At 45.4% G+C, this 24986-nt stretch overlaps 1 protein-coding gene across 1 annotated transcript; it reads right to left on the bottom strand.

The window, feature by feature from the left end:
* Positions 1-688: 688 nt before the first annotated feature.
* On the bottom strand, positions 689-1337 carry LOC115195247 (keratin-associated protein 4-6-like). The gene is made up of 2 exons (XM_029755024.1): positions 801-1337; positions 689-694 (listed from the first exon to the last, which is right to left on the bottom strand). The coding sequence occupies exons 1-2, from the start codon at positions 1335-1337 to the stop codon at positions 689-691; spliced, it is 543 nt and encodes a 180-aa protein (XP_029610884.1).
* Positions 1338-24986: the final 23649 nt, after the last annotated feature.

Raw genomic sequence — 24986 nt, 5'->3', positions numbered from 1 at the left:
AGGCCATATCCAGAAAGCGTTGTGCTTGTCAGGCTGTTCCTTAATAAGCTACAGGCAACGATGCCTATTCTTTTATCCCCGTGTTTTCCCCAGAAAGCGCTTGACTGCATAATTATCAAACATCATCAGCCAGAGTTACAACCACCAAGGACTTTTGTTTTCTACAACTTTTTTTCGTTCTCGGCCTGAAGGTTTCCCCCCAAACCAAGTCTGTTTGTTCTTCCTGAAATTAGATTGGTTTTAATTGCTGTGGAACATTCAGCAGCACAACACAACGGCTATTCTAAGATCAGGCTGGCTAATTATGCTAATATGCTAATTCCATTGGTTGTGATATGTTTACCATGGGACGTGATGCGTGGTGGTTTGCTCTGTCATGAGGCAGGCTGTCTGTCGATCCAACGCGGCCGCTCCGTTGTGAGATTTCTACACCTGAAGGCATAAGTACAGCTCTCTCCTTTCCTCTCAACCCTTCTCCTCTTCCTGTCAGCCATCCTGTCCGAGTCATTACCCTTGGACTGGAAGAAGATAAATATTGTTGCAGATGTCTTACTCGCTCTCCAAATGAGCTTTTCCAGGCCAGATTTATCAAGCTTTGGCGAGCGTTTAAACCTCCGCAACATGACGTGCCCCAGGACAGGAGAGAACAGTACGATTCTGGATCATCCACTTCTGTTACTGTCATGGGTTAAGGCTGAGGACACGAGGACACATGATTACACATGAGGACACGAGGACACGAGGACACGAGGACACGAGGACACGAGGACACATGAGGACACGAGGACACGAGGACACACGAGGACACGAGGACACATGAGGACACGAGGACACATGAGGACACATGAGGACACGAGGACATGAGGACACGAGGACACATGAGGACACGAGGACACGAGGACACACGAGGACACGAGGACACATGAGGACATGAGGACACATGAGGACACATGAGGACACGAGGACATGAGGACACGATTACATGAGGACACACGAGGACACGAGGACACATGAGGACACGAGGACACATGAGGACATGAGGACATGAGGACACGAGGACACGAGGACACGAGGACACATGAGGACATGAGGACACGAGGACACGAGACACATGAGGACATGAGGACACGAGGACACGAGGACACATGAGGACATGAGGACGCGAGGACACGAGGACACATGAGGACACGAGGACACATGAGGACACGAGGACACATGAGGACACGAGGACACATGAGGACATGAGGACATGAGGACATGAGGACACGAGGACACATGAGGACACGAGGACACATGAGGACACGAGGACACGAGGACACATGAGGACATGAGGACATGAGGACATGAGACACGAGGACACGAGGACAGGACACGAGGACACGAGACAAGTGATTTTCACTGATGTCCGTTACGACGTGTTCTTCTTGCCTGTTGCGGTGTTTCACATCAATTTGTTTTAAATATCTTCATTATTCTATGGAAATCGACATCTGGCGATGTGAATAACTCAGTTTACACTCAGATATACTTTAAATCACTGACCAAAAGGAACTAGATTTCATAACATTCAGAACTCATAACCTTTGTACTTCAGTTTTAAAGGGATAGTTTGGACAAATTATCTCATGGATACCATTTGTATGCTTCTGCAGTGCAGTTTGAATGAAGGGTAGCTAGTTTCTAATTGCTAACTGGTGTTAGTGAAACGACGGAAGTCTGAAGGAATAGCTAGCATTCTACTAGTGATAACTTGATTTACCATCCTGGTCAGGCTACTCTACATTCCAGACCTGTAGACAGACAGCCTCTACATTCCAGACCTGTAGTCAGACAGCCTCTACATTCCAGACCTGTAGTCAGACAGCCTCTACATTTGAGGCCTGTAGACAGACAGCCTCTACATTCCAGACCTGTAGACAGACAGCCTCTACATTCCAGACCTGTAGACAGACAGCCTCTACATTCCAGACCTGTAGACAGACAGCCTCTACATTCCAGACCTGTAGACAGACAGCCTCTACATTCCAGACCTGTAGACAGACAGCCTCTACATTCCAGACCTGTAGTCAGACAGCTTCTACATTCCAGACCTGTAGTCAGACAGCCTCTACATTCCAGACCTGTAGACAGACAGCCTCTACATTCCAGACCTGTAGTCAGACAGCCTCTACATTCCAGACCTGTAGACAGACAGCCTCTACATTCCAGACCTGTAGAGAGACAGCCTCTACATTCCAGACCTGTAGACAGACAGCCTCTACATTCCAGACCTGTAGACAGACAGCCTCTACATTCCAGACCTGTAGACAGACAGCCTCTACATTCCAGACCTGTAGACAGAGCCTCTACATTCCAGACCTGTAGACAGACAGCCTCTACATTCCAACCCTTTAGACAGACAGGCTCTACATACGGTACTCTGATATTAAACTGAAAGTCCACACAACCTAACCTGGACCAGGTGCTTAGGAGATACTCTGATAGTAAACTGCATGTCCACAGCAACGTGTGGGCTTGTATATGTTCGTGTCTCATTGTGGACCTCAGGCTGCAGGACTACGGGCCAGGCAGGCCAAGGAGGTGTTGTACAGACACATCTGTTGTGCCGGTGTGAGTTACATTAGCCAGCACTATGAAAGTTTAACTGTAGCCCTAGGACTCCAGACAGACAGACTACAGACAGACAGACTACTGTGTGTGTGTGTGTGTGTGTGTGTGTGTGTGTGTGTGTGTGTGTGTGTGTGTGTGTGTGTGTGTGTTGTTGTGTGTGTGTGTGTGTGTGTGTGTGTGTGTGTGTGCGCGTTTCTGTGTGTGTGTGTGTGGTGTGCGTGTGTGCGTTTCTGTGTGTGTGTGTGTGTGTGTGGTGGTGTGTGTGTGTGTGTGTGTGTGTGTGTGTTCGTGCATGCATATGTTTCTGTGTGTGTGCGTTGTGTGTGTGGTGTGTGTGTGTGTGTGTGTGCATTGACTCTTCCTCTCTCAGACTTGCTCCAGATTTTCGAGGATGAAAGTCATATCGCTGTGACAACAGGCCTCCATGTTGGGCAACACGTAAAGCCTCTCCTCTCCTCACTGGACGCAGGGTGAGAACGGAAAGCCATCTCTGGGAAAAATTCATAGTCGTGGCAGTAAAAGTTGTGTATCTCAACCTGTTGGCTTTGAGGCCTGGCTTAACGACGCTCAGCGGAGTGTCCCGCGGAGAAGAGCCATATTTATGTTGGCAATAAATGCCAGAGAATTAAGACCATAAAACTGGATGACCACACAAAGATGTCATTAACTGCGAGGGGCGGCTGTTTGGTAAGCGCAGCTTTATTTATGCACCGTGGATTGAAGTGAAACCGTCCGCTCTCCAACTATATCTCTCCCTTTGTTCTGTTGCTTTGTAGCTGCAATCAACGGGGTTCATCACACACTAAATATCCTGCTCGGCTTGGAAAGAACTTTAGTATTACTACATCATCACAGATTTATTTTCTTTCCTTTCTGGAACACTGCTATTGTAGTATAATAGCTTGGTTAGATTGTAGTATAATAGCTTGGTTAGGTTAGTATAATACTTGGTTAGGTTGTAGTATAATAGCTTGGTTAGGTTGTAGTATAAGCTTGGTTAGGTTGTAGTATAATAGCTTGGTTAGGTTGTAGTATAATAGCTTGGTTAGGTTGTAGTATAATAGCTTGGTAAGGTAATAGCTTGGTTAGGTTGTAGTATAATAGCTTGGTTAGGTTGTAGTATAATAGCTTGGTTAGGTTGTAGTATAATAGCTTGGTTAGGTTGTAGTATAATAGCTTGGTTAGGTTGTAGTATAATAGCTTGGTAAGGTTGTAGTATAATAGCTTGGTTAGGTTGTAGTATAATAGCTTGGTTAGGTTGTAGTAGAATAGCTTGGTTAGGTTTAGTATAATAGCTTGGTTAGGTTGTAGTATAATAGCTTGGTTAGGTTTAGTATAATTGCTTGGTTAGGTTTAGTGTAGTAGCTTGGTTAGGTTGTAGTGTATTGCACAGAGATACCGTGATGAGATCCTGGGGTCCATTGTGGTGCCATTCATCCACCACCATCACCTCATGTTTCAGCATGATAACGTACATCCCCGTGTATCAAGGATCTGCACACAATTCCTGGAAGCTGAAAATGTCCCAGTTCTTCCATATCCTGCATACTCAGACATGTCACCCATTCAGCATGTTTGGGATGCTCCGGATTGACGTGTACGACAGCGTGTTCCAGTTCCCGCCAATTTCCAACAACTTCGCACAGCCGTTGAAGAGGAGTGGGACAACCTTCCACAGGCCACAATCAACAGCCTGATCAACTCTATGTGAAGGAGATGTGTCGTACTGCATGATGCAAATGGTGGTAACACCAGATACTGACTGGTTTTATCATCCACGCCAATAACATTTTTTTAAGGTGCTGTGTACGTTACCCACTGTGTATTCCCATTCATGTGAATTCTATAGTTTAGGGCTGAAAATAATTATTTCAACTGACGGATTTTTTTTCTCAGTAAAACAAAATTTATGTTGAATTTATATTTTTGTTCAGTGTAATTAAATAGGGGTTGAGTGATAAGCAATACATGGTTACTCTTCTGTTCTCCAGGCCTGTAAAACCTGTATTGTTCTCATCCCCTGGGCCTGTATTAACCTGTATTGTTCTCATCCCCTGGGCCTGTATTAACCTGTATTGTTCTCATCCCCTGGGCCTGTATTAACCTGTATTGTTCTCATCCCCTGGACCTGTATTAACCTGTATTGTTCTCATCCCCTGGGCCTGTAGTAACCTGTATTGTTCTCATCCCCTGGGCCTGTATTAACCTGTATTGTTCTCATCCCCTGGGCCCTGTATTAACCTGTATTGTTCTCATCCCCTGGGCCTGTATTAACCTGTATTGTTCATCCCCTGGGCCTGTATTAACCTGTTTGTTCTCATCCCCTGGACCTGTATTAACCTGTATTGTTCTCATCCCCTGGGCCTGTATTAACCTGTATTGTTCTCATCCTCTGGGCCTGTATTAACCTTTATTGTTCTCATCCCCTGGCCTGTATTAAGCTGTATTGTTCTCATCCCCTGGACCTGTATTAACCTGTATTGTTCTCATCCCCTGGGCCTGTATTAACCTGTATTGTTCTCATCCCCTGGGCCTGTATTAACCTGTATTGTTTCTCATCCCCTGGACCTGTATTAACCTGTATTGTTCTCATTCTCTGAGCCTGTATTAACCTGTATTGTTCTCATCCCCTGGAACTGTATTAACCTGTATTGTTCTCATTCTCTGAGCCTGTATTAACCTGTATTGTTCTCATCCCCTGGGCCTGTATTAACCTGTATTGTTACTCATCCCCTGGGCCTGTATTAACCTGTATTGTTCTCATCCCCTGGGGCCTGTATTAACCTGTATTGTTCTCATCCCCTGGGCCTGTATTAACCTGTATTGTTCTCATCCCCTGGGCCTGTATTAACCTGTATTGTTCTCATCCCCTGTGCCTGTATTAAGCTGTATTGTTCTCATCCCCTGGGCCTGTATTAACCTGTATTGTTCTCATCCCCTGGGCCTGTATTAAGTCTGTATTGTTCTCATCCCCTGGACCTGTATTAACTGTATTGTTTTTCTCATCCCCTGGACCTGTATTACCTGTATTGTTCTCATCCCCTGGGCCTGTATTAACCTGTATTGGTTCTCATCCCCTGGACCTGTATTAACCTGTATTGTTCTCATTCTCTGAGCCTGTATTAACCTGTATTGTTCTCATCCCCTGGAACTGTATTAACCTGTATTGTTCTCATTCGCTGAGCCTGGATTAACCTGTATTGTGTCTCATCCCCTGGGCCTGTATTAACCTGTATTGTTCTCATCCCTGGCCTGTATTAACCTGTATTGTTCTCATCCCCTGGGCCTGTATTAACCTGTATTGTTCTCATCCCCTGGGCCTGTATTAACCTGTATTATTCTCTCCCCTGGGCCTGTATTAACCTGTATTGTTCTCATCCCCTGGGCCTGTATTAACCTGTATTGTTCTCATCCCCTGGGCCTGTATTAACCTGTATTGTTCTCATCCCCTGGGCCTGTAAAACCTGTATTGTTCTCATCCTCTGGGCCTGTAATGGTATCATCCCCTGGGCCTGTATTAACCTGTATTGTTCTCATCCCCTGGGCCTGTATTAACCTGTATTGTTCTCATCCCCTGGGCCTGTATTAACATGTATTGTTCTCATCCCCTGGGCCTGTATTAACATGTATTGTTCTCATCCCCTGGGCCTGTATTAACCTGTATTGTTCTCATCCCCTGGGCCTGTATTAACCTGTATTGTTCTCATCCCCTGGGCCTGTATTTACCTGTATTGTTCTCATCCCCTGGGCCTGTATTAACCTGTATTGTTCTCATCCCCTGGGCCTGTATTAACCTGTATTGTTCTCATCCCCTGGGCCTGTATTAACCTGTATTGTTCTCATCCCCTGGGCCTGTATTAACCTGTATTGTTCTCATCCCCTGGGCCTGTATTAACCTGTATTGTTCTCATCCCCTGGGCCTGTAAAACCTGTATTGTTCTCATCCCCTGGGCCTGTATTAACCTGTGTTCTCATCCCCTGGGCCTGTATTAACCTGTATTGTTCTCATCTCCTGGGCCTGTAAAACCTGTATTGTTCTCATCCTCTCAGCCTGTATTAACCTGTATTGGTATCAAGCAGCTTTTCATGTAGAAAATGGTAACCGCGGTAACATCCACCTTGACCTTGGCAACCAGCCTGCCACCAATCATAAGACAGATAGTTTTGTCTAACTATATCATCTTTAATTGATGATTTCTGCACAGAATTACGGGTGATGTAATTCAATTGTTTTCATTAAAGTAATTTTAATTACGCAGTATTTTTGAGCCTTTGGAATCTTTTTCTGACTGGTGTTGTTTTGGTGACAGGTAGAGAATGTTATTTTCGACTACATCAAAAAGAAGACTCTCCCCCATGTATACTCTCCCCCTGGGACGTCAGCAACAAACAGCCTCACAACCACGAGTTGCTGATCTTGTTTCCTGTTCTTGTTGTAGCCTACAGTGTCTCGGGTCATGGAGAGAGAGTTCTTCAGAAAGTGAAGAATTTATCTCGAATGTGTTTGTAATTAGTGTCTTCCCGGGGTGGATCTCTTCTCATTAAGACGGTATGGTAATGAGGCTGCTGGTGAATAAACTTGTCAAACAGCCATTAAACCAGAGATAGTCTGCCAACTGTTAGAAAAAACTGACTTTATGAACACGCTCGCGTCCTGGACGAAGACAAAAGGTTGGTAATGAAATGTTGAACCTAATAATGGGACAATAGGAATTTGATCTCCAATCTTCGGTCTATCGGAAGCGTCAAAAAGAGAGAAGACAGAGACAAGGAGAAAGGGAGAGAGAGAGAGTGGAGAGAGAGAGAGTGGAGAGAGAGAGAGACAGAGACAGAGACAGAGAGAGAGAGAGAGAGAGACAGAGAGACAGAGAGAGAGAGAGAGAGACAGAGAGAAAGAGAGAGACAGAGAAAGAGGGGGAGAGCGAGAGAGAGAGAGAGAGAGAGAGAGAGAGAGAGACAAAGAGAGAGAGAGAGACAGAGAGAGACAGAGACAGAGACAGAGAGACAGAGACAGAGAGAGAGAGAGAGACAGAGACAGAGAGAGACAGAGAGACAGAGACAGAGAGAGAGAGAGAGACAGAGACAGAGAGAGAGACAGAGAGAGAGAGAGAGAGAGACAGAGAGACAGAGAGAGACAGAGACAGAGACAGAGAGAGAGAGAAAGATCACAGCAGAATGTTAATATGTCATCCTACACCCAGACCACCTAACACGTGACTCATTTCTGGACGTGTTCCTCATACGAGTGCCGTGTCCACCCTTCCCTGCCCCTCCCTGCCCTTCCCCTCCCCTCCACATCTGTGTCCAGTAGGTCACGTGAGGGAGGAGCTAGAGGCAGGCAGGGCAAGGGAGAGACAGGGCAGAAGGCAAGAGATGGAAAGCTATTCCTCACCTCCCTTACTCTCTTCCCCCACCCCCCTCCGTCCTCTCTCCTTCCTCCTTCCCTTACCCTCCCCTCTTCCCTTCCTTCCTTCATCTTCTCCTTCCTCCTCTCCTCCCCTCCTTTTACCTCCCTCCCCTCCACTCCTCCTCTCTCCCTCCACTCCTCCACTCCTCCTACATCCCTTCCTCCTACCTCCCCCCCCCCTCCACTCATCCTCTCTCTTCCTCCCTCCTTCTACCTCCCTCCCCTTCCCTCCTCCTCTCTCCCTCCCCTCCTCCTCCTCCCCTCCACTCCTCCTCTCTCCCTCCCCTCCTCCTACCCCCGCCCTCCGCCACTCCTCCTCTCCCTCCCCTCCTCCTACCCCCCTCCTCCTCCTCTCATCCCTCCCCTCCTTCTACCTCTACCTCCCCTCCCCTCCCTCCGACCTCCCCTCCCCTCCATTCTCCCCTCCCCTCCTCCTACCTCCCTCCCCTCCACTCCTCCCCTCCCCTCCTCCTCCCTCCCTCCGCTCCCCTCCTCCTACCTCCCTCCCCTCCACTCCTCCTCTCTCCCTACCCTCCTTCTACCTCCCCTCCCCTCCACTCCTCCTCTCCTCTCCCTCCCCTCCTCCTACCTCCCCTCCTCTCCACTCCTCCTCTCTCCCTCCCCTCCTCCTCTCTCCCTCCCCTCCTCCTACCCCCCTCCACTCCTCCTTTCTCCCTCCCCTCCTCCTACCTCCCTCCCCTCCCCTCCTCCTACCTCCCTCCCCTCCCCTCCCCTCCTCCTACCTCCCTCCACTCCTCCTCTCTCCCTCCCCTCCTCCTACCTCCCTCCCCTCCCCTCCTCCTACCTCCCTCCCTCCACTCCCTCCTCTCTCCCTCCCCTCCTCCTACCTCCCTCCCCTCCACTCCTCCTCTCTCCCTCCCCTCCTCCTACCTCCCTCCCTCCCCTCCACTACTCCTCTCTCCCTCCACTGTTCCAGAGTCTTACAGACGGCAGGGGTTCTCTGTGATACTCTTAAAATAAAACACAGCTCAGAGTGAAGACTTTACCTGCTCTGACGAGAGTAAATACAGATCTCTCTATCTCCATCTCTACATCTCTCCATCTCTCCATATCTCCATCTCTACAACTCCATCTCTCTATATCTCCATCTCCATCTCGCCATCTCTCTCTATCTCTCTCTCCATCTCTCTCTCCATCTCTATCTCTCTATCTCTCTCTCCATCTCTCCATCTCTCCATCTCTCTCTCTATATATCTCTCTCCATCTCTCTCTCCATCTCTCTATCTCTCTATCTCTCTCTCCATCTCTCTCTCCATCTCAACAGGGAAGAGGGGGGAACCATCAACATAAAATATTAGCAAGTCAAGGATGAAAACAACGTAATAAAATAAAACTTTACACATTGGAGGTACCTGAGACTGTCAATCCCTCACCAGAGAGTTCACCCACTCTATATTACTGACATGGTGTCCTCCCTGCATATACACACAGACACAGACACACACACAGACCACACACACACACACACACACACACACACACACACACACACACACACACACACACACACACACACACACACACACAAAAACACACATACAGACACACACACACACAGACACAGACACAGACAAACACACACAGACACAGACACACACAGACACACACACAGACCACACACACACACACACACACACACAGAGAGAGACACAAACACACACACACACCACTCATACAGTACACACATGCAGTGCATTCTGAAAGTATTCATACCCCTTGACTTTTTCCACATGTTACTTGACAGCTTCATTCTAAAATTGATTAAATAGTTTTCCTCATCAATCTACAAACCCATAATCACAAAGCAAAAACAGGGTTCTAGAAATTTTAACAAATGTATGAAAAATTAAAAATTGAAATATTACATTTACATAAGTATTCAGACCCTTTACTCAGTACTTTGTTGAGGCGATTACAGCCTCAAGTCTTCTTGGGTATGACGCTACAAGCTTGGCACACGTGTATTTGGGGAGTTTCTCCCATTCTTCTCTGCAGATCCTCTCAAGCTCTGTCAAGCTGGATGGGGAGCGTCGCTGCACAGCTATTTTCAGGTCTCTCCAGAGATGTTATATCGGGTTCAAGTCCGGGCTCTGGCTGGGCCACTCAAGGACATTCAGAGACTTGTCCCGAAGCCACTCCTGCGTTGTCTTGGTTGTGTGCTTAGGGTCGTTGTCCTGTTGGAAGGTGAACCTTCGCCCCAGTCTGAGGTCCTGAGTGCTCTGGAGCAGGTTTTCATCAAGGATCTCTCTGTACTTTGCTCCATTCAAATTTGCATTAAGGTGTAGTGCTGAGGATTTTTTTAAATCCAGTTTAGAATAAGGCTGTAACGTAACAAAATTTGGAAAAAGTCAAGGGGTCTGAATACTTTCCGAAGGCACTGTACATACACACACACACACACTCCCCATCTTTCTCTCTCTCTCTCTCTCGATTCAATTCAATTCAAGGGGCTTTATTAGCATGGGAAACATATGTTAACATTGCCAAAGCAAGTGAGGTAGATCATATACAAATGTGAAATAAACAATAAAAATGAACAGTAAACCTTACACTCACAGAAGTTCCAAATTAATAAAGACATTACAAATGTCATATTATGTATATATAAAGTGTTGTAACGATGTACAAATGGTTAAAGTACAAAAGGGAAAATAAATAAGCATAAATATGGGTTGTATTTACAATGGTGTTTGTTCTTCACTGGTTGACCTTTTCTTGTGGCAACAGGTCACAAATCTTGCTGCTGTGATGACACACTGTGGTATTTCACCCAGTAGATATGGGAGTTTATCAAAATTGGGTTTGTTTTCTAATTCTTTGTGGGTCTGTGTAATCTGAGGGAAATATGTGTCTCTAATATGGTCATACATTTGGCAGGAGGTTAGGAAGTGCAGCTGTTTCCACCTCATTTTGTGGGCAGTGTTGCACATAGCCTGTCTTCTCTTGAGAGCCAGGTCTGCCTACAGCGGCCTTTCTCAATAGCAAGGCTATGCTCACTGAGTCCGTATATAGTCAAAGCTTTCCTTAAGTTTAGGTCAGTCACTGTGGTCAGGTATTCTGCCACTGTGTACTCTCTGTTTAAGGCCAAAAATTATTCTAGTTTGCTCAGTTTTTTGTAAATTCTTTCCAATGTGTCAAGTATTTATCTTTTTGTTTTCTCATGATTTGGTTGGGTCTAACTGTGTTGCGGTCCTGGGGCTCTGTGGGGTCTGTTTGTGTTTGTGATCAGAGCACCAGGACCAGCTTGCTTAGGGGCCTCTTCTCCAGGTTCATCTCTCTGTAGGTGATGGCTTTGTTTTGGAAGGTTTGGGAATCTCTTCCTTTTAGGTGGTTGTTGAATTTAACGTCTCTTTTCTGGATTTTGATAATTAGTAGGTATCGGCCTAATTCTGCTCTGCGTGCATTATTTGGTGTTCTACGTTTTACACTGAGGATATTTTTGCAGAATTTCAATTTGGTGGTTGTCCCATTTTGTGAATTCTTGGTTGGTGAGCGGACCCCAGACCTCACAATCATAAAGGGGAATGGGTTCTAAAACTGATTAAAGTATTTTTTAGCCAGATCCTAATTGGTGTGTCAAATGTTATGTTCCTTTTGATGGCATAGAAGGCCCTTCTTGCCTTGTCTCTCAGATTGTTCACAGTTTTGCGGAAGTTACCTGTGGCGCTGATATTTAGGCCGAGGTATGTATCATTTCTTGTGTGCTCTCGGGCAACGGTGTCTAAATGGAATTTGTATTTGTGGTCCTGGTAACTGGACCTTTTTTGGAACACCATTATTTTTGTGTTACTGAGGTTCACTGTCTGGGCCCAGGTCTGGCAGAATCTGTGCAGAAGATCTAGGTGCTGCTGCAGGCCCTCCTTGGTTGGTGACAGAAACACCAGATCATCAGCAAACAGTAGACATTTGACTTCAGATTCTAGTAGGGTGAGGGCCGGGTGCTGCAGACTGTTCTAGCGCCGTCGCCAATTCGTTGATATATATGTTGAAGATGATGGGGCTTAAACTGCATCCCTGTCTCACCCCACGGCCCTGTGGGAAGAAATGTGGGAGTTGTTTTTGCAAATTTTAACTGCACACTTGTAGTTTGTGTCCATGTTGTATGTTTTTCCCCAAACACCACTTTCCATCAATTTGCATAGCAGACCCTCATGTCAAATTGAGTCGAAGGCTTTTTTGAAATCAACAAAGCATGAGAAGACTTTGTCTTTGTTTTGGTTTGTTTGTTTGTCAGTTAGGGTGTGCAGGGTGAATACGTGGTCTGTTTTACGGTAGTTTGGTAAAAAGCCAATTTGTTCAGTACATTGTTTTCACTGAGGAAATGTACGAGTCTGCTGTTAATGATAATGCAGAGGATTTTCCCAAGGTTGCCGTTGATGCATATCCCACGGTAGTTATTGGGGTCAAATTTGTCTCCACTTTTGTAGATTGGGGTGATCAGTCCTTGGTTCCACATATTGGGGAAGATGCCAGAGCTGAGGATGATGTTAAAGAGTTTAAGTATAGCAAATTGGAATTTGTGGTCTGTATATTTGATAATTTCATTGAGGATACCATCAACACCACAGGCCTTTTTGGGTTGGAGGGTTGTATTTTGTCCTGTAGTTCATTCAATATAATTGGAGAATCCAGTGGGTTCTGATAGTCTTTAATAGTTGATTCTAAGATTTGTATTTGATCATGTTTTTGCTGTTTGTTTGTTATAGAGCCAAAAAGCTTGGAGAAGTGGTTTACCCATAAATCTCATTTCTGGATAGATAACTCTTCGTGTTGATGTTTGTTTAGTGTTTTCCAATGTTCCCAGAAGTGGTTAGAGTCTATGGATTCTTCAATTACATTGAGCTGATTTCTGACGTGCTGTTCCTTCTTTTTCCGTAGTGTATTTCTCTCCCTTTCTCTCTCTCTCTTTCTCTCCCCATTTCTCTCCCCATCTCTCTCTCTCTCTCTCCTCCCCATCTCTCTCCTGAACCAACAGGGAGTCTGAGTGTGTGTAAATTTGTTCTGTCAGTAGGCTGTTAATATCTTTTAGTTAACGCTGAGATATTAAAACAGAGAAGCGCTTTAATTAGCTACGGACACTTTTATTTTAATCAACTCACAACTGGACTCCAACTGTGACAGTGTGGACAGGAGAAGAATGCAGATGCTCAGACATTATGAAGGGAAAAAAAACTGTTTATTGTGATAGATAGGATTTAAATGAAGGCGAAACAGACTGTCTATTTCCAGCACGGCATGACAGCAAAGCAGATTGCTTTTAGTTCTTTCTGATGCTGCCGTTTTTTTTTTTTCATTATCCCCATTTTAGCAGTTTAATAATGCCATTCAGATCTGTCACAGTGTTTTTGGAATGATGCTGTGGTTACATGAATGGGAACTTATCACCACTGCATCGTAATTAAAATCGTTTGTCAGGTTATACGGTTCTGTGGTTGAGTCCCTTATGATGTCATCGTTTGCTGAGAGGTCAAATGGTCAATTGATGCTCTGTTCATCTCCCCACCGCCCTATCCGACTCTTACTAGACAGTCACATCGTTATCTTTGTTGCTTTCTCAACCATCTTAGTGACACGAGGAGAAGCATGATAATTCTCATTCAACATTTTTTCCTATTCTGGATTTTTTCCTATTCATAGTAGATTTTGCTATTTCCCTTGAGCAGTAGGCCTATCGGAAGTCTGAGAATTGAATATGTGTTGCTGTGCCTCAGTACTGTTGTTGTTTTGTCAATATCCTGGTATCGTGTTGTTGTTTTGTCAATATCCTGGTATCGTGTTGTTGTTTTGTCAATATCCTGGTATCGTGTTGTTGTTTTGTCAATATCCTGGTATCGTGTTGTTGTTTTGTCAATATCCTGGTATCGTATTGTTGTTTTGTCAATATCCTGGTATCGTGTTGTTGTTTTGTCAATATCCTGGTATCGTATTGTTGTTTTGTCAATATCCTGGTATCGTATTGTTGTTTTGTCAATATCCTGGTATCGTGTTGATGTTTTGTCAATATCCTGGTATCGTGTTGTTGTTTTGTCAATATCCTGGTATCGTGTTGATGTTTTGTCAATATCCTGGTATCGTGTTGTTGTTTTGTCAATATCCTGGTATCGTGTTGTTGTTTTGTCAATATCCTGGTATCGTGTTGTTGTTTTGTCAATATCCTGGTATCGTATTGTTGTTTTGTCAATATCCTGGTATCGTGTTGATGTTTTGTCAATATCCTGGTATCGTGTTGTTGTTTTGTCAATATCCTGGTATCGTGTTGATGTTTTGTCAATATCCTGGTATCGTGTTGTTGTTTTGTCAATATCCTGGTATCGTGTTGTTGTTTTGTCAATATCCTGGTATCGTGTTGTTGTTTTGTCAATATCCTGGTATCGTGTTGTTGTTTTGTCAATATCCTGGTATCGTGTTGATGTTTTGTCAATATCCTGGTATCGTGTTGTTGTTTTGTCAATATCCTGGTATCGTGTTGTTGTTTTGTCAATATCCTAATATCGTGTTGTTGTTTTGTCAATATCCTGGTATCGTGTTGTTGTTTTGTCAATATCCTGGTATCGTGTTGTTGTTTTGTCAATATCCTGGTATTGTGTTGTTGTTTTGTCAATATCCTGGTATCGTGTTGTTGTTTTGTCAATATCCTGGTATCGTGTTGTTGTTTTGTCAATATCCTGGTATCGTGTTGTTGTTTTGTCAATATCCTGGTATCGTATTGTTGTTTTGTCAATATCCTGGTATCGTGTTGATGTTTTGTCAATATCCTGGTATCGTATTGTTGTTTTGTCAATATCCTGGTATCGTGTTGATGTTTTGTCATTATCCTGGTATCGTGTTGTTGTTTTGTCAATATCCTGGTATCGTGTTGATGTTTTGTCAATATCCTGGTATCGTGTTGTTGTTTTGTCAATATCCTGGTATTGTGTTGATGTTTTGTCAATATCCTGGTATCGTGTTGTTGTTTTGTCAATATCCTGGTATCGTGTTGTTGTTTTGTCAATATCCTGGTATCGTGTTGTTGTTTTGTCAATATCCTGGTATCGTGTTGTTGTTTTGTCAATATCCTGGTATCGTGTTGTTGTTTTGTCAATATCCTGGTATCGTGTTGATGTTTTGTCAATATCCTGGTATCGTGTTGATGTTTTGTCAATATCCTGGTATCGTGTTGTTGTTTTGTCAATATCCTGGTCTCGTGTTGTTGTTTTGTCAATATCCTGGTATCGTGTTGATGTTTTGTCAATATCCTGGTATCGTGTTGTTGTTTTGTCAATATCCTGGTATCGTGTTGTTGTTTTGTCAATATCCTGGTATCGTGTTGTTGTTTTGTCAATATCCTGGTATCGTGTTGTTGTTTTGTCAATATCCTGGTATCGTATTGTTGTTTTGTCAATATCCTGGTATCGTGTTGATGTTTTGTCAATATCCTGGTATCGTGTTGTTGTTTTGTCAATATCCTGGTATCATGTTGTTGTTTTGTCAATATCCTGGTATCGTGTTGATGTTTTGTCAATATCCTGGTATCGTGTTGTTGTTTTGTCAATATCCTGGTATCGTGTTGTTGTTTTGTCAATATCCTAATATCGTGTTGTTGTTTTGTCAATATCCTGGTATCGTATTGTTGTTTTGTCAATATCCTGGTATCGTGTTGTTGTTTTGTCAATATCCTGGTATCGTGTTGTTGTTTTGTCAATATCCTGGTATCGTGTTGTTGTTTTGTCAATATCCTGGTATCGTGTTGTTGTTTTGTCAATATCCTGGTATCGTATTGTTGTTTTGTCAATATCCTGGTATCGTGTTGATGTTTTGTCAATATCCTGGTATCGTATTGTTGTTTTGTCAATATCCTGGTATCGTGTTGATGTTTTGTCAATATCCTGGTATCGTGTTGTTGTTTTGTCAATATCCTGGTATCGTGTTGATGTTTTGTCAATATCCTGGTATCGTGTTGTTGTTTTGTCAATATCCTGGTATTGTGTTGATGTTTTGTCAATATCCTGGTATCGTGTTGTTGTTTTGTCAATATCCTGGTATCGTGTTGTTGTTTTGTCAATATCCTGGTGTTGTGTTGTTGTTTTGTCAATATCCTGGTATTGTGTTGTTGTTTTGTCAATATCCTGGTATCGTGTTGTTGTTTTGTCAATATCCTGGTATCGTGTTGATGTTTTGTCAATATCCTGGTATCGTGTTATTGTTTTGTCAATATCCTGGTATCGTGTTGTTGTTTTGTCAATATCCTGGTCTCGTGTTGTTGTTTTGTCAATATCCTGGTATCGTGTTGATGTTTTGTCAATATCCTGGTATCGTGTTGTTGTTTTGTCAATATCCTGGTATCGTGTTGTTGTTTTGTCAATATCCTGGTATCGTGTTGTTGTTTTGTCAATATCCTGGTATCGTGTTGTTGTTTTGTCAATATCCTGGTATCGTATTGTTGTTTTGTCAATATCCTGGTATCGTGTTGTTGTTTTGTCAATATCCTGGTATCGTATTGTTGTTTTGTCAATATCCTGGTATCGTGTTGATGTTTTGTCAATATCCTGGTATCGTGTTGATGTTTTGTCAATATCCTGGTATCGTGTTGTTGTTTTGTCAATATCCTGGTATCGTGTTGTTGTTTTGTCAATATCCTGGTATCGTGTTGTTGTTTTGTCAATATCCTGGTATCGTGTTGTTGTTTTGTCAATATCCTGGTATCGTATTGTTGTTTTGTCAATATCCTGGTATCGTGTTGATGTTTTGTCAATATCCTGGTATCGTATTGTTGTTTTGTCAATATCCTGGTATCGTGTTGATGTTTTGTCAATATCCTGGTATCGTGTTGTTGTTTTGTCAATATCCTGGTATCATGTTGTTGTTTTGTCAATATCCTGGTATCGTGTTGTTGTTTTGTCAATATCCTGGTATCGTATTGTTGTTTTGTCAATATCCTGGTATCGTGTTGATGTTTTGTCAATATCCTGGTATCGTGTTGTTGTTTTGTCAATATCCTGGTATCGTGTTGTTGTTTTGTCAATATCCTGGTATCGTGTTGTTGTTTTGTCAATATCCTGGTATCGTGTTGTTGTTTAAGTTGTAGAGAGACAGAGTGTGAGAGAGAGAGAGAGAGAGACAGAGAGAGGTTACTAGTCCAACGCATTTAACCGCTAGTCTATCTGCCACCCTTGTCATCATGACAAGACACAACGGATTGCATCAGACTCTTTGGAAAAAAAACAGAACAGCGCCAAATTAAGGAGAAAATGCTGCCAAACGATCACTGAGGCAAAGAAAGATTTCAAATAAGTCAAAATCTCCTTCTAGCTGTGACACTTTATCTGAAACAAACTAGTCAAACATTCAGTTTTGAAGCAGTGTTTGTCCAAGGAGACCAAATTAAAACTCCCTCAGTGCCACAATCACCTCTGTTTCTGTCACGTCCTGATCATAGAGAGCCCTTGTTTAGTAGGTCAGGGCGTGACTAGGGGGTGTTCTAGTTTACAATTTCTATGTCGGTGTTTTGGTATGGTTCCCAATTAGAGGCAGCTGGTAATCGTTGCCTCTAATTGGGGATCATATTTAAGTAGCTATTTTTCCCCACCTGTGTTTGTGGGAGATTATTTTGTGTTTGTTCCTGCGCACCACGTAGTCACATTTCGTTGTTCATTTATTGATATATTTTGTTTTGCTAAGTTTCACTTTGGAATAAAGATGTGGAACTACACACGCTGCGCCTTGGTCCCGTTCTTACGACTGTTTCCCTCAGTCATCTCTGTTTCTCTCAGTGCCTCAATCATCTCTGTTTCCCTCAGTGCCTCAATAATCTCTGTTTCCCTCAGTCAGCTCTGTTTCCCTCAGTCACCTCTGTTTCCCTCAGTGCCTCAGTCATCTCTGTTTCCCTCAGTGCCTCAATCATCTCTGTTTCCCTCAGTGCCTCAATAATCTCTGTTTCCCTCAGTGCCTCAATCATCTCTGTTTCCCACAGTGCCTCAATAATCTCTGTTTCCCTCAGTGACTCAATAATCTCTGTTTCCCTCAGTCATCTCTGTTTCTCTCAGTGCCTCAATCATCTCTGTTTCCCTCAGTGCCTCAATAATCTCTGTTTCCCTCAGTCATCTCTGTTTCTCTCAGTGCCTCAGTCATCTCTGTTTCTCTCAGTGGCTCAATCATCTCTGTTTCTCTCAGTGCCTCAGTCATCTCTGTTTCTCTCAGTGCCTCAATCATCTCTGTTTCTCTCAGTGCCTCAATCATCTCTGTTTCTCTCAGTGCCTCAGTCATATCTGTTTTTCTGTGCCTCAGTCATCTCTGTTTCTCTCTGTGCCTCAGTCATCTCTGTTTCTCTCAGTGCCTCAGTCATCTCTGTTTCTCTCAGTGCCTCAATCATCTCTGTTTCTCTCATTGCCTCAATCATCTCTGTTTCCCTCAGTGCCTCCATCATCTCTGTTTCTCTCAGTGTCTCAGTCATCTCTGTTTCTCTCAGTGCCTCAATCATCTCTGTTTCTCTGTGCCTCAGTCATCTCTGTTTCTCTGTGCCTCAGTCATCTCTGTTTCTCTCAGTGCCTCAGTCATCTCCATTTCTCTCAGTGCCTCAATCATCTCTGTTTCTCTGTGCCTCAATCATCTCTGTTTCTCTGTGCCTCAGTCATCTCTGTTTCTCTCAGTGCCTCAGTCATCTCTGTTTCTCTCTGTGCCTCAATCATCTCTGTTTCTCTCAGTGCCTCAATCATCTCTGTTTCTCTGTGCCTCAATCAGAGCCAATGTAGAGGCTATATACAGGGGGTGCCGGTACAGAGTCAATGTGGAGGCTATATACAGGGGGTACCGGTACAGAGTCAATGTGGAGGCTATATACAGGGGGGTACCAGTACAGAGTCAATGTGGAGGCTATATACAGGGGGTACCGGTACAGAGTCAATGTGGAGGCTATATACAGGGGGTACCAGTACAGAGTCAATGTGGAGGCTATATACAGGGTGTTACGGTACAGAGTCAATGTGGAGGCTATATACAGGGGGTACCGGTACAGAGTCAATGTGGAGGCTATATACAGGGTGTTACGGTACAGAGTCAATGTGGAGGCTATATACAGGGTGTTACGGTACAGAGTCAATGTGGAGGCTATATACAGGGGGTACCGGTACAGAGTCAATGTGGAGGCTATATACAGGGGGTACCGGTACAGAGTCAATGTGGAGGCTATATACAGGGGGGTACTGGTACTGAGTCAATGTGGAGGCTATATACAGGGGGTACCAGTACAGAGTCAATGTGGAGGCTATATACAGGGTGTTACGGTACAGAGTCAATGTGGAGGCTAAATACAGGGGGTACCATTACAGAGTCAATGTGGAGGCTATATACAGGGGGGTACCGGTACAGAGTCAATGTGGAGGCTATATACAGGGGGGTGGTGGGGTACAGAGTCAATGTGGAGGCTATATACAGGGGGGTACCGGTACAGAGTCAATGTGGAGGCTATATACAGGGGGGTTCCGGTATAGAGTCAATGTGGAGGCTATATACAGTTGGGTGCCGGTACAGAGTCAATGTGGAGGCTATATACAGGGGGTACCGGTACAGAGTCAATGTGGAGGCTATATACAGGGGGTACCGGTACAGAGTCAATGTGCGGGGGCACAGGTTAGTTGAGGTAGTATGTACATGTCGGTAGAGTTAATTAAAGTGACTGTTCATAGATGATAACAGATAGTGGCAGTGGTGTGGAGAGGGGAGAGGAGGGCAATGTGAATAGTCTGGGTAGCCATTTGACTAGATATTCAGGAGTCTTTTGGCTTGGGAGTAGAAGCTGTTTAGACGCCTCTTGGACCTAGACTTGGCGCTCCGGTACTACTTGTGGTGCGGTAGCAGAGAGAACATGACTGGGGTGACTGGGGTGGCTGGAGTCTTTTGCAAAGTTTAGAGACCTCCTCTGAGACCGCCTGATATAGAGGTTCTGGATAGCAGGAAGCTTGGCCCCAGTGATGTACTGGGCCGTACGCACTACCCTCTGCAGTGCCTAGCGGTCGGAGGCCGAGCAGTTGCCATACCAGGCAGTGATGCAATCAGTCAGGATGCTCTCGATGGTGCAGCAGTAGAACCATTTGAGGATCTGAGGACCCATATCAAATCTTTTCAGTCTCCTGAGGGGGAATAGGTTTTGTCGTGCTCGCTTCACGACTGACATGTTGTGTTTGGACCTTGTTAATTTGTTGGTGATGTGGACACCAAGGAACTTGAAGCTCTCAACCTGCTCCACTACAGCCCTGTCGATGAGAATGGGGGCTTGCTCGGTCCTCTTTTTCCTGTAGTCCACAATCATCTCCTTTGTCTTGATCACTTTGAGGGAGAAGTTGTTGTCCTGGCACCACATGGCCAAGTCTCTGACCTCCTCCCTATAGGCTGTCTCATCGTTGTTGTGTCATCGGCAAACTTAATGATGGTGTTGGAGTCGTGCCTGGCCGTGCAGTCATGAGTGAACAGGGAGTGCAGGAGGGGGCTGATTATGCACCCCTGAGGGGCCCTTGTGTTGAGGATCAGCGTGGCGGATGTGTTGTTACCTACCCTTACCACCTGGGGGCGCACCGTCAGGAAGTCCACTTGCAGAATCTTTGGTTCAAATAACTCATTAATGCAACCGCTGTGACAGATTTCAAAAAAGCTTCACGGGGAAAGCACACTTTGCAATAATCTGAGTACGGCTCTCAGACAACAACAGCAGGCAATACAGATACCCGCCATTTTGGAGTCATCTAAAATCATAAATAGCATTATAAATATTCACTTACCTTTGATGATCTTCATCAGAATGCACTCCTAGGAATCCCAGGTCCACAATAAATGTTGTTTTGTTCGATAAAGTTCATCATTTATGTCCTTTTTGTTTACAGTGTATATGCGGGACTGTTTACCGTAAACATGCGGGACTGTTTACAGTGTATATGCGGGATTGTTTACCGTAAACATATGGGACTGTGTACATGTGGGACTGTTTACTGTGTACATGTGGGACTGTTTACTGTAAACATGTGGGACTGTCTACTGTAAACATGTGGGACTTTTTATTGTAAACATGTGGAACTGTTTACTGTGTATATGTGGGACTGTTTACTGTGTATGTGTGTGACTGTTTACTGTAAACATGTGGGACTGTTTACCGTAAACATGTGGGACTGTTTACTGTAAACATATGGGACTGTTTACGACGTATATGTGGGACTGTTTACTGTAAAGATTTGGGACTGTTTACTGTGTACATGTGGGACTGTTTACTGTAAACACGTGGGACTGTTTACATGTGATACTGTTTACCGTGCATTTGTGGAACTGTTTACATGTGGGACTGTTTTCTGTGGACAAGTGGGACAGTTTACTGTGTTCATGTGGGACCGTTTGAAGACTGTGTCCATGTGGAGCTGTGTCAATGTGAAGCTGTGTCCATGTGAAGCTGTGTCCATGTGGAGACTGTGTCCATGTGGAGACTGTGTCCATGTGGAGAAATGTGGAGACAGTGTCCATGTGAAGCTGTGTCCATGTGAAGACTGTGTCCATGTGGTGACTGTGTCCATGTGGAGACTGTGTCCATGTGGAGCAATGTGGAGACTGTGTCCATGTGAAGACTGTGTCCATGTGAAGACTGTGTCCATGTGGAGACTGTGTCCATGTGGAGACTGTGTCCATGTGGAGCAATGTGGAGACTGTGTCCATGTGAAGCTGTGTCCATGTGGAGCTGTGTCCATGTGAAGACTGTCCATGTGGTGCTGTGTCCATGTGGAGACTGTGTCCATGTGGAGCAATGTGGAGACTGTGTCCATGTGAAGACTGTGTCCATGTGAAGACTGTGTCCATGTGGTGCTGTGCCCATGTGGAGCTGTGTCCTTGTGTAGTCCGTGTCCATGTATGTCCATGTGGTGCTGTGCCCATGTGGAGCTGTGTCCTTGTGTAGTCCGTGTCCATGTGGAGCTGTGTCCTTGTGTAGTCCGTGTCCATGTGGAGCTGTGTCCTTGTGGAGACTGTGTCCATGTGAAGACTGTGTCCATGTGGAGACTGTGTCCATGTGGTGCTGTGTCCATGTGAAGACTGTGTCCATGTGAAGACTGTGTCCATGTGAAGACTGTGTCCATGTGGTGCTGTGCCCATGTGGAGCTGTGTCCTTGTGTAGTCTGTGTCCATATGGAGCTGTGCCCATATGGAGCTGTGTCCTTGTGTAGTCTGTGTCCATATGGAGCTGTGCCCATGTGAAGACTCTGTCCATGTGTGTCCATGTGGAGACTTTGTTCATTGGAAGCTGTGTGAAGAGTAGGCCTTGTCAAAGAGGTGGGGCTTTAGGAGGACCTGAAAGATAGTGATGGACTCTGAGTCACAGATGGCTGGAGGGAGGAAGTCCCAGAGCCTAGGAACAACCCTGGAGAAGACCCTGTCACTGAAACTATGGAACAACCCTGAGAAGACCCCGTCACTGAAACTATAGAACAACCCTGGAGAAGACCCTGTCACTGAAACGGTGGACCAACCCTGGAGAAGACCCTGTCACTGAAACTATAGAACAACCCTGGAGAAGACCCTGTCACTGAAACTATGGAACAACCCTGGAGAAGACCCTGCCACTGAAACAGTGGACCAACCCTGGAGAAGACCCCGTCACTGAAACTCTGGAGCTTTGACTTGGGGGTGACAATGTGGCCTGCTGTGGTGGAACGGAGTGCACGTGTGGGTTGATGGTGGAGAAGATCTGAGAGGTAAGGGGGGGGGCAAGGTGGTGAAGGGCTTTTGTAGGTCAATTGGAGGATCTTTGTAATCAATGCGTTGGGTAACAGAGATCCAGTGGAGTTCACAGAGGAGATGTGCTGCCAGGACTTGGTGTGAGGTGAGGAGTCGGGCTGCAAAGTTCTGAGTTTATGGAGGGAGTTTGAGTTGATGCCTGGAGAGTAGTGAGTTGCAGTAGTCATGATGGGAGGAGATTAATGTACATATGAGGGTTTCAGCAGCAGGACGGGAGAGGGAGGACCTGACTTTGGCAGTGTTGCGGAAGGTGGAAGAATGAGAATTTGACAGTCTGTCTGATGCGGTGGTCAAATGAGAGGGTGGAGTCCAGGATGATGCCAATGTTGTGTGCATGGAGGGAGGGAGAGACAGTGCTGTCATCAATGGTGAGGTTGCCAGCTTTGGTGAGGGTAGATTTGGTGCCTATGAGGAGGGAGCTCTGTTTTATCACCGCTGAGCTTGAGGAAGTGTTGTCCATGTGGAGCAATGTGGAGACTGTGTCCATGTGAAGCTGTGTCCATGTGGAGCTGTGTCCATGTGAAGACTGTCCATGTGGTGCTGTGTCCATGTGGAGACTGTGTCCATGTGGAGCAATGTGGAGACTGTGTCCATGTGAAGACTGTGTCCATGTGAAGACTGTGTCCATGTGGTGCTGTGCCCATGTGGAGCTGTGTCCTTGTGTAGTCCGTGTCCATGTATGTCCATGTGGTGCTGTGCCCATGTGGAGCTGTGTCCTTGTGTAGTCCGTGTCCATGTGGAGCTGTGTCCTTGTGTAGTCCGTGTCCATGTGGAGCTGTGTCCTTGTGGAGACTGTGTCTATGTGAAGACTGTGTCCATGTGGAGACTGTGTCCATGTGGGGCTGTGTCCATGTGAAGACTGTGTCCATGTGAAGACTGTGTCCATGTGAAGACTGTGTCCATGTGGTGCTGTGCCCATGTGGAGCTGTGTCCTTGTGTAGTCTGTGTCCATATGGAGCTGTGCCCATATGGAGCTGTGTCCTTGTGTAGTCTGTGTCCATATGGAGCTGTGCCCATGTGAAGACTCTGTCCATGTGTGTCCATGTGGAGACTTTGTTCATTGGAAGCTGTGTGAAGAGTAGGCCTTGTCAAAGAGGTGGGGCTTTAGGAGGACCTGAAAGATAGTGATGGACTCTGAGTCACAGATGGCTGGAGGGAGGAAGTCCCAGAGCCTAGGAACAACCCTGGAGAAGACCCTGCCACTGAAACTATGGAACAACCCTGAGAAGACCCCGTCACTGAAACTATAGAACAACCCTGGAGAAGACCCTGTCACTGAAACGGTGGACCAACCCTTTATCACCGCTGAGCTTGAGGAAGTGTTGTTAGATCCATGTTTTTATTGCAGAGAGGCAGGATTCAACGTGGGTCAGAGGTAGGTTGAGGAGGGATGTGGTGCTGAGGTAGGTCTGAATGTCATCAGAAGTTCAGCAGAATTAAAGGTTGAAGTGAGAGAAGATCTGACCAAGAAGGAGGATGTAGATGAGGAAGAGTGAGGGACCCAGCACTGAGCCCTGGGGGACACTCTGTATAACTGCAGCTGAGTCAGGGACCCAGCACTGAGCCCTGGGGGACACTCTGTATAACTGCAGCTGAGTCAGGGACCCAGCACAGAGCCCTGGGGGACACCCTGTATAACAGTGAGTCAGGGACCCAGCACTGAGCCCTGGGGAACACTCTGTATAACTGCAGCTGAGTCAGGGATGCAGCACACAGCCCTGGGGGACACCCTGTATAACTGCAGCTGAGTCAGGGATGCAGCACACAGCCCTGGGTGACACCCTGTATAACTGCAGCTGAGTCAGGGACCCAGCACAGAGCCCTGGGGGACACCCTGTATAACTGCTGCTGAGTCAGAGACCCAGCACACAGCCCGGGGGGACACCCTGTATAACAGTGAGTCAGGGACCCAGCACAGAGCCCTGGGGGACACCCTGTTTAACCGTGTGGCTGTTGAGGGAGATGGGTCCGGTTTGTGAAGTATGACTGTAACCAGGAGAGTTCCTTCATTCTGGGCACTGCACTTATTGTGACTGCCTGAAGCTTACAGAGTGACAGAACCCCAATAATGTGTGGCAATACATTGGGAAGTGTGTATCCTGTCTCCTTATTTTGACAGACCTTACAGGTGGATAGAATTAACCGACAGGTTCCCAACATATTCGACCTACTGTCGTGTACCAGATTTCAGTAGTTAGGCTTTAAT

This window comes from Salmo trutta, chromosome 6, assembly GCF_901001165.1.
Source record: "Salmo trutta chromosome 6, fSalTru1.1, whole genome shotgun sequence".
Lineage (NCBI taxonomy): Eukaryota > Metazoa > Chordata > Actinopteri > Salmoniformes > Salmonidae > Salmo > Salmo trutta.
The sequence above is the reverse complement of the archived record's forward strand: the minus strand, read 5'-3'. Positions and strand labels throughout refer to the sequence as shown.